General features: G+C 41.0%; 1 protein-coding gene across 1 annotated transcript; it reads left to right on the top strand.

Annotated features, from left to right (window-relative positions):
* Positions 1-5,053: 5,053 nt before the first annotated feature.
* Positions 5,054-9,791, top strand: LOC145455920 (beta-glucuronidase-like). The gene is made up of 4 exons (XM_080333952.1): positions 5,054-5,598; positions 6,166-6,271; positions 7,070-8,272; positions 9,187-9,791. The coding sequence occupies exons 1-4, from the start codon at positions 5,333-5,335 to the stop codon at positions 9,508-9,510; spliced, it is 1,899 nt and encodes a 632-aa protein (XP_080190078.1). The 5' UTR covers positions 5,054-5,332; the 3' UTR covers positions 9,511-9,791.
* The last annotated feature ends 205 nt before the right edge of the window (positions 9,792-9,996 follow it).

The following is a 9,996-nucleotide window of genomic DNA, read 5'->3' as shown; positions in this document are numbered from 1 at the left end:
TTTAAGTTTAAAAGAAAGTGTAGCATCGACGTCTATTTTGCTAAACAATTACACCATATGGCATTTTTGCGTTATGCCATATTTTGTTATCATAGTATACGAATCGCGCAAAGTGTTGACAACGTATCCATACAACTCCGTATTGCTCTTCTACTAAACTAAATGCCGTAATAGGCGTGAGGGAACATGTCATGACATTTTCTAAAACGCGGGATGTTCGAGTTAACAGAAAATTACTATCTCATTTCCATAGCAAAACTATCTTCGCATCTTATGATTTGGTCGAATGTTCATGCTGTCGGAAATTTATACCTCCTGGGATGCATCAACATGCGTTGTACATGAAGCTCTCTTCACCTTCCGCATATCTCAATTTGCAGCTTTTGAGAGTCCATGCGAGCGTATTATGACCGTTTTTAAAACTACTTACTTACTTGAGTCGATTTAAAGCCAGCAAATTCTACTTCTTCTTCAAGTAGTTTTAGGCTGCTTATGAAAAAAGTACTTCTACTCGTACTTGAGTAGATTTTTGCGTCGCTTTCTTGACTACTTTGACCACCTCTGGCAGTGCCTCACCTGTCGTCAGGGCGAATAAGCGAAAATTGTTAAAACCTTCCATGGGTCGATGATTATTGATATTTTACATCGATGTTCATAAATAACTAAATTTGAACATTTTTTCACACAACATCATCAATTTGCACAATTATTATTCAAAAATAAAGCGCGAAAGGAGAGTTGCAGCACAGGTGAGGCACGGGCGGGTCGTGCCTCACATGCGACAATGCAATTCATCATAAATAGCTCGGAATTCATAACAACTGGTATCAATCAAATGCTATCGTCATATTGATTTCGAAAATCCAAATATTAACAGTGTCAGACCACCAGAGCCCCCTCAAAATCGCCAAGGAAGGTGAGATTTGGCTTTATTACGAACAATGACATCGCAGAGAAACAATAGCCAGGTGAGGCACAAACGAATTTGCCCCATGCACTATTCGCTAACAATTGGGCAATCGCAGCACAGTGAAACGCGCTATCGATTTTGGAATACAACAGTCTTGACTGTCTTGTAGGAATTATATAGTAGCGACGGCCAATACGTAATGCGGAGCAAATACATTCCCTTACTTATGTAGCTGTTATTTATTTTCCGTAAAATTGTGGTATGTGATAGCTACTTGCATAAGCTGCATTATTGTCGTTGCTTTATGCTTCGAATAGTTTATACCGGTACTTGAAGAGATAGTAATTGTTATCCGTCTAAACTTGCCCATTTAGCACAATAGTGACCAGTCCTACATGCATTGATTATTGTGGAATTGCAACGGCTATCGGTGTGCAAAGAAAATGCTCTCTATACCCGCTGCTGTTGTTATTCACATTTTGGATTTCTTTATCAGGTAGGCTACTTTACGTGCGTGTGTGTTTGTGTGTGTGTGTGGGGAGGGGGGTAGTGCGGAGCGGATCGACAAATTCTCTGGTCCGCCTCCAATCCGGTTTGCCAATTCTCTGGTCCGGCTCCGGTCGTATCAGGAAAAAGTACTGATCCGGCTCCGATCCAGCTCCGGCCAAATATGAAAAAGTTCTGCCGGAAATCCGGCCCAACACGGTACGGTGGTTCCGTGAATTTAGAAATATGGCTCGTTTGTTTTCGCACTGGCTTGGCGGTTACTTGCGTGTTGTTGGTTGGTAGTTATTTAGTTACAAACGTCATGCTTATCCATAAAGATTCTGGCATTATCAAAAAAGTACTGATCCGGCTCCGGCCGTATCAGAAAAAGTACTGATCCGGCTCCGATCCAGTCCGGCCAAAATGGAAAAAATCCGGCCGGATATCCAATCCGGCTCCGGTCCATGCTCCGCACTAGTGTGTGGGGGGGGGGATGTCCGTGCCTCACCGCACGTCACTGATCTGTTACGAAGAACTTCACCCAAGAGCTACAGGCTATCTCCAGATAAGTATTGTATAGCTGAGCACCCAGACGATTGGTTAGCTATACTTTTATACAGATCACCAGAGACATTAAACCTTTAATTGCTGCATGGCGTATTTCGATATCAATACTTTCACATCCCATGATGTGGACGATTGCTTATTCTGTCAAAAATTGACACCTGGGATGAATCAATATGAATCAAGCTCTCTGTACCTTCCGCATAGCTCCGTTTGCAGCTTTTGACAGTCCATGCGAACCAATTACGATCGTTTTCACAACTACTTACTTACTTGAGTAGATTTAAAGTCAGTCAATTCTACTTAACCTTCAAGTAGTTTTAGGTTGCTTATGTAAGAAGTACTTCTACTCGTACTTGAGTAGATTTTTTTCGTCGCTACTTCTACCTCTACTTGAGTAGCTTTCTTGACTAGTTTGACCACCTCTGCTGAGGATGCATGCAAAGCCATAATACTTTAGAATGTTGCCATTCCACGTTTACATTCTATACATAATACTGTCGTTGCTTTAGTGATATCACGGCTTGACTATGGAAATACTCTGCTTTTCGGGGTAAACCAAAATTGCATCGACAAGCTACAAAAAATCCAAAACATCGCGGGTCGTTTAGTGACTCTGTCAAAGAAGCGTGATAACGTAACGCCGATTCTTAGATCCCTTCATTGGCTTCCCGTAAAATACAGTTTACTGACTAATGTGTGAAGGTATGTGCACCAGCGTATCTTCGTGAGCTAGTGACAATCTACAGTCGCTACGTTCTCAGTCGTAGAAACTCATGTCAGTTCCAAGAGTCAATACATCGACATACGGCGAGAGAACCTTTTCTTTCTCGGCCGCCATTTTGTGGAACAATCTTCCATCTTCTATTAGACTATCCGACTCACTATATGTTTTCAAGCGCAAAATAGAGACCGTTTTATTCATACACGAGCGTTCGAACTACAGTAGTGTTCATTCTGCTCTTCAACTATGCACTCCGATTTTTATATATATCGTTCACTTTTATTTTTTATTGCCTTTTATGTACAGCGCCCTAGTGTAGTGATGATATGGTGTTACATTCGGCGCTTTATCATCATCATCATCATTGGTTTATTAGCAATTTTATCCGTTCAATACACCACAAAAAATGCGATACAATGAAAGACAGGAAGATGTCGAAGCGACTAGGAGTAGTCTATGGAATCAGACACCCACCTTGGCCTAGGTGATGTAAAGAGGAGGCATGCACACTGAATGAATGAAAGTAAAGAAGATAGTATAGAAAAAGAAATAGAACGGCATGTAATGAGAAGCGAGATCGATAGGTCAGTCGTGGTCTGGTAATCTTGAGGATGGGCTGTAATTATTTAGTAGTATAATTGCTTGTATTTCTACTTGAATGTGGACATGCTCGTCGACTGTCGGATGGCCGGCGGGATATACTGCTCCCAGCACCCTAACTGCCGCACCCCAAACCCCCCAATTGGGGGGGGCGAGCTCGAAGGGGGCCCAAAATTATTTCGTGAATTTAGCATATATCATAGAGTATTTTTAGAAAATTTATGCAATTTTTCAAAAATTTTTCGCGCTGCGCGTGAATTCAAGTACCCGTTTATCTTTATTATTGGGTGTTGGGCCATTACCGCGCCACGACCCACCAAGAAATACAATCAAGTTTTAGGCCATATAACCATATAAAATGCGACGTCAAGAAGTGTGCCAGAACGATCGGCAGCGAGAAAACCTTGGCCGAAGACTTCGTTATATATAGAAAACACATAGAGGTTTAATTGTCCATAGGCGCCTAAATGACTGGTGCCGAATGTTCCTGTCTTTGCAATCTGAACCTCACAAGACAAATACTATCCCGCTGGGAAAAACTTTATGCCAGTGAAGAAATACCAATTTGAAATCGTGTCCGTCTCTTAGTTTAGAAGCCTACGTTTGGGCGATTCTATATTTTTTGATATAGCAGACTGGAAGTCACGAAATAACATCATGTAACGAAGTCATATCAACGGGTCCGCCCGCCCGAATATGTTTAATTATTATTTACGGGCCCTTCCGTTTTCAAGACACTTCACTCAGCTCTACCGGTAAATATAATTACGTGAGTAGAGAGGACAATAAATTGATAGCATAATATAGATGCAATCGCCGATCTGATTGACCGATTTTATCATAAATTATCGAAAATTTTCGCGCTTCGCGCTCTACTCACAATACAGTACAGATTATTTCGTGACAAACGCCAACAACGTGATGGGGGGGTCGTTTTATCACCCTATGGGAGCCCAAGACCCACGTTTTTGGGGGCCTGACGAGGTACTGTTTTGTTCCTGCCAACGGGTATACGCCCGAAGATGTTTAATTATTATTGAGTGGTCCTACCTTTTCAAACACTCCTCATTCAGCTCTACCGGCAAATCTGATTACGTGAGCAGAGAGAAGATAAAAATTGATAACAATATATATGCAATTCCCGATCATACTGACCGATTCAATCATGAATTCCAGAAATATTCCGCGCATCGCGCGCTTAGGCCACATAAGCTGATTTAACAAACAAACTCCCAACGAATACGATAAATAGCGGTAAAGTGTGTATCGCCGGGGGGGGGCAGAAGTTCGGCCTATAACCCTATGGGGGGGCCAAGACCAACGTTTTTGGGGGGGCTGACGAAGTGCTGTTACGGCCCTGACTGTTCCACACATCAGGTCTGGCATATTTGATAGAGCGATGATCTTTTCGGTCGATCATATGATATTTGAACGACGTGGACGCGCGTGTGTTGTACTTGTGCGCTTTTGATTCCGAGGTAAAGAAGTCATTGAAATATTCGGGGCAACGACCGCAGTGGAACTATAGAGACTGTAGTGGAACTATAGTGGAACTGATACATAAACTTGGCGATTTCTAGTTTCCGCATATCTTCTATGTTTAGGACGCCGAATCTCTTCTGCAGGGACTTGTTGGATAGCAGCCAGGCCCCTTTGGGGCCCTAGCTATGATTCGGAGTACTTTATACTGTAGTTTTTGCAGTGGCTTGAGTGCAGTTTTACTGGCAGCCCCCCAACAGAGGATTATTATTATATTATTATTATTATTAATATAAAGTTGATGATAAAGTGCTTTGGTAGTTTTAGCAGATGACTGTCATAGCAATGACAGGCAGAATTCGACTATGGTAAATGAGAGCATTCGATATCCAGAATTCCTCACTATTTTTACATAGCTCATTGGTCACAATTTGTCTTGCACCATTGAACGCAAAATGTAAATACTGTTTCGTACTTCGTAGTAGTTGGCATTTTGCAAACTCCTATAGAAAATTGCGGCATTAATCTCGGTAAACTGGTGAGTGTACCTCATCGATTCTGTTATAACCATGAATAGTTTGTGCCTGTTACTACTAGTAGGAACTTCTCAGTCGATATTTGGAGCTCTATATCCGAGAGAATCCGAGACTCGGAACATCAAGGACTTGAGTGGTAAATGGAGATTTCAGATCGATATATCTGCATCGAGGCAGATGGGCTTTGCTCAAGAATGGTGGAGTAAGAAATTGCCTAACTGGATCTACATGCCTGTTCCGGCCAGTTATAATGATATCACTCAGAATAAGACCATCAGAGACTTTGTTGGGTGGGCATGGTAAGTTGTTGACCTGGTCAAATCTATTTTATTTTGGACGTCTACAATGCTAGAACATTGATTGTCCTATTAACGTGTGGAAGCATTCGCACAATGGATTCAGGAAGACTAAAGTCTGGGGCGATGACCCTGGATCTAATATCTTTAGTCCAAAAAGTGGGTAATGCACCATTGCACAGTTGCCAGAGTGGAATCGGTGGCAACGGCACGCGCAACGTCACGCGAGCATTTATATCTGATCAAGCCGATTAATGAATTATGCTGACGTCACAAAGCGATACCAGAGTCTAGATCCAGAATAAGGCGCTTGAGCTTTACAATGAACGCAAGCAAGCGTGGCATTTGCGCAACAGCGAATATACGACGTAGCCCTAGCCCGGCGTATAACCAGTATATTTTAGCACATTGTGTTGTTTAATAAGTAATTCAGTATCGAATCAGAGCGAAAAATATTTCCGCCACGCGGATGAAATTTTCCAATCACGCGAGGAATCCGTATGTCACGCACAACATGTTGTCAAAAACAACCATCGATTCCAGTCTGGCACAGTTGTTGTTTTTGTTCAGGTACCAAAGAGACTTCTTTGTCCCGAAAGCATGGAATGAAGAGAAAGTTTTCCTTCGGGTCGGCAGTGCTCATTATAACACAATTGTATGGGTCAATTCTCAGCAGGTATGTTATTTATTGGTCTGTAGGACTCGGTAAGCGCTCATGTTCTAAAATGCTGGTGTGTTATACAGGGTTGTAATGACTCAAGTCGTCGATTCAGACTCGAGTCGCGATTTTTTGGTGACTCGACTTGACTCGAGTCATTTTCTTGAAAATGAAAAATGACTCGACTAGACTGTGTATTGACTCGACTTGTACTCGAGTCATTGTGCATGACTCGGACCAAGTCATATGACTCGAGACTGGGTCCACCATTGTAATTTCGAAGAATAGTAAAGTTATCAAACTATTATTTTTTCGTCTATCAGTACTGGTACTTGAAAATGCTACCGGAAACTGCTAAAAGTGAGGAAAATTAGCAGGCTATATTATGAATGCAAAGCATTTGATATCACCGAGCAGAGTTGTAAAAAGTGGGTTTCACATGTTATTAACTTGGAACTGAACAGTCAACACAATGACTTGGACTCCGGTCAAAACTCTATGACTCGGACTTGTCACTCTACTCCGTGACTTAGACTCGGACTTGACTCGGTGGTGAATTGAAAATGACTCGACTTGACTCGAGTCCAAACTATAAAGGTGAGACTGACTTGTGACTCGGAGCCTTGTGACAACCCTACAACCTTATAACCCTGGTGTTATGCCAATGCAACAGTTGTTTATTCAATGCTTACCATATCTTTTAAATTCGTTTTTGAAAGCAAAAATCTTCATGTTGTATACAAATACAACAATGGAATTGAATTTTCATGAAAATGAGACCAAATTTAGTAACACTGCTATTGCATATATTTGCAGGTGATGACTCATGAAGGCGGGCATTTGCCGTTCGAGAAAAATATCGAGTCCAAATTACTGTATGGACAGCAGAACAATATTACCATCGCTGTAAATAATACATTGACTCCGTATACATTGCCACCGGGCACAATCGAACATAAAAGTGAAGATGAGCATTATCCACCTGGCTACTTTGTGCAGAACATTCAATTCGATTTCTTCAATTACGCTGGGATTCACCGACCTGTGACACTGTACACAACACCTTCAGTTTACATCCAAAACATTTCGATAATAACTTCATGTGTCCCACATACTCGCACATGTAAACTGGAATATGATGTTGCAACAAGCGTTGCCTTGACGGCAAACAATCCCATGAAAATAACATACAGTCCTGGTGTAACTCTTAAAGTCAGTGTGCTGGACGAAGACGGAAACATGATTGCATCATCAAGTGGGGAATCGGGACAAATTACTGTAAATGATCCTCACCTCTGGTGGCCAATCGGAATGAATGAAACCACAGCATACTTGCACACATTCTCTGCCGGGATTTATGACCAATACAACAAATTAATCGATATATATCGACTTCCATTTGGATTCCGAACTGTTGAAGTTTCCGGTACAAATTTCCTCATCAATGGAAAGCCTTTTTATTTTCTCGGGTTTGGAAAACATGAAGATTGGGATGTCCGCGGTAAAGGATTTGACTGGGCCTCCGTAATCAAAGATTTCAATATGCTTGATTGGCTTGGAGGGAACTCTTTTCGTACATCTCATTATCCGTACTCGGAGGAAATAATGCAGCTTTGTGATGAAAAGGGAATCCTAGTTATCGACGAATGCCCAGCAGTCGGACTAAAAACCGTCGAAAATTTCTCAAACAGAACGTTAGCCCATCATAAAAATGTCCTTACTGAATTGATACAGCGGGATCAAAACCACCCATCTGTTGTTGTCTGGTCAGTTGCAAATGAACCCAATTCCCAAATGCCCATCAGCGAGGGCTATTTTAAAGATGTAATTACTCATGTAAAGATGTTGGATTCTACCAGGCCCGTGACGGTTGTATGCAATCAACCATATGACAAAGACTTGTCCAGTGCCTTTGTTGATATTGTTAGTGTGAATAAGTACATCTCTTGGTATGAGGACAGTGGACATACCGAAGTCATTCAAGGGAAGTTGGGATTCTACTTGTCGGAATGGTACAAGGTCAGTTGAGAATCTTGGAATCTGTCTTGAAATAAATGAAAGATTTGTATTTCATTTATATATTTTTATTTATTTCATTTTATTCATTTCAAATCATGTCAACAGTGCAATAGGCCTACTATGAAATAATACATTGGAGACAACATGAATGCAATAGCTCATATTACCGTACCAGAAAAATAAACAACAAATATGTTGATACAGTGTGTAAGCATTAGACCTTATGACAAATTTGCCACATAGTTATAGATAGCATGCATTTGCAGGGTTGTAACGAAGTCACAAGTCAATCTCACTTTTATAGTTTTGACTCGAGTCAAGTCCGAGTCCAAGTCAGCGAGCAGAGGGTCAAGTCCGAGTCATGGTATTATGACTCGATTCCAAGTCATTCTGTTGACTGATCAGTTTCCAGATAAAGTCTTGTTAAACCCACTTTTCATAACTCTGTTTGGTGATATCGAATGGTTCGCATTTCTAATATACTAATTTTTATCAGTTTCTGGTCGAATACTAAAGTGGCAGTACCAATAGTGTGATTACTTTACTATTCTTCGAAATTACAATGAAATGTTGGTCTTGGTCGTCTGAGTCTCGAGTCGAGTCATATAACTTGTTTCGAGTCATGCGCAATGACTTGAGTCCAAGTCGAGTCAATGCACAGATTGACTCGAGTCGATTCGTTTCCGTATTTTGAGAAAATGACTTAAGTCAAGTCGAGTCATCAGAAAATCGTGACTCGAGTCATTACAACCCTGTTTGTTATATTGTTATCTCTTGAATACTGAACTTCTAAGATAACAATGCCGGCAATACTCCAAAAGTGATTGTACTTCAAGTTGCTTTATTTGAGCAAACTGTCATTCTTTACTCTCAAGTGTTTCTACTGTTGCATTGATTGTATCTGACCTTTTTAGACCAGGGGAAAGCCAATCATAATGACAGAGTGGGGAGCTGGAACGATCGGTGGCTTCCACCAGGATCCTTCAATTATGTTCACAGAAGAGTACCAGGAAGTGGTGATGGAACAGCACTTTGCCGTGTTTGATACACTGAAGAGAGACTTTCTCGTTGGGGAGATGATTTGGAATTTTGCAGACTTTGCTACAGCACAAGGTGTAACTAGGGTGCAAGGCAATAAAAAGGGTGTGCTTACCAGACAGAGACAGCCCAAGTCTGCAGCCCATGTCCTGAGACGGCGTTATCACGAGTTGAGAGAACAACTCTTAAATCCTCACTAATGAGCAATTAGTTCTGATCGATCTTATGATTACATGCAATTTATTAGTGAATATACAGTTATTCGACTTCATATTTGTATTGACAATTGCTTGATTGGCTTGATTAATTAGGTCGAAAATACCGTCATGAACCATCAAGTTGTGTTGACTCGTTTCAATCCATACCGTACTATGCATTGTTACTCGAATGTTATTTACTTCACTGTAAATCAAATAATTTACTGAAAAGCAAGGTTTTATGAAAATATCGCAATGCTAATGAATAAATTTTATATATCATGTGTGATGTCTTGCTTTTCCATACTAAAAGAGCTGTTGAATATCTGAAAGAAATGATGGCAATTACTGCTGAAAATAGAGGCCAGTTTTCTGACCCTGCAATGCGGCTACACAGTCCACGGTAGGAATAGACAAAATCGAATTGCAGCTGATCTATATTAAATGCTCTCATAAGGCATGAAAAATGACTTGAACCAGTTTTGAATT

Source organism: Botryllus schlosseri, chromosome 14 (assembly GCF_051294905.1).
Source record: "Botryllus schlosseri isolate E-star chromosome 14, Bs_hap1, whole genome shotgun sequence".
NCBI classification, from domain to species: Eukaryota; Metazoa; Chordata; class Ascidiacea; order Stolidobranchia; family Styelidae; genus Botryllus; species Botryllus schlosseri.
This window is presented reverse-complemented; position numbering and strand designations above follow the sequence as displayed.

Excerpts from the sequence above, each read along its gene's own strand:
- LOC145455920 (XM_080333952.1), top strand. The coding sequence starts at position 5,333 with ATGAATAGTTTGTGCCTGTTACTACTAGTAGGAACTTCTCAGTCGATA. Across the intron at positions 5,599-6,165 it reads GACTTTGTTGGGTGGGCATG|GTACCAAAGAGACTTCTTTG; the intron begins GTAAGTTGTTGA and ends GTTTTTGTTCAG. Across the intron at positions 8,273-9,186 it reads ACTTGTCGGAATGGTACAAG|ACCAGGGGAAAGCCAATCAT; the intron begins GTCAGTTGAGAA and ends TGACCTTTTTAG.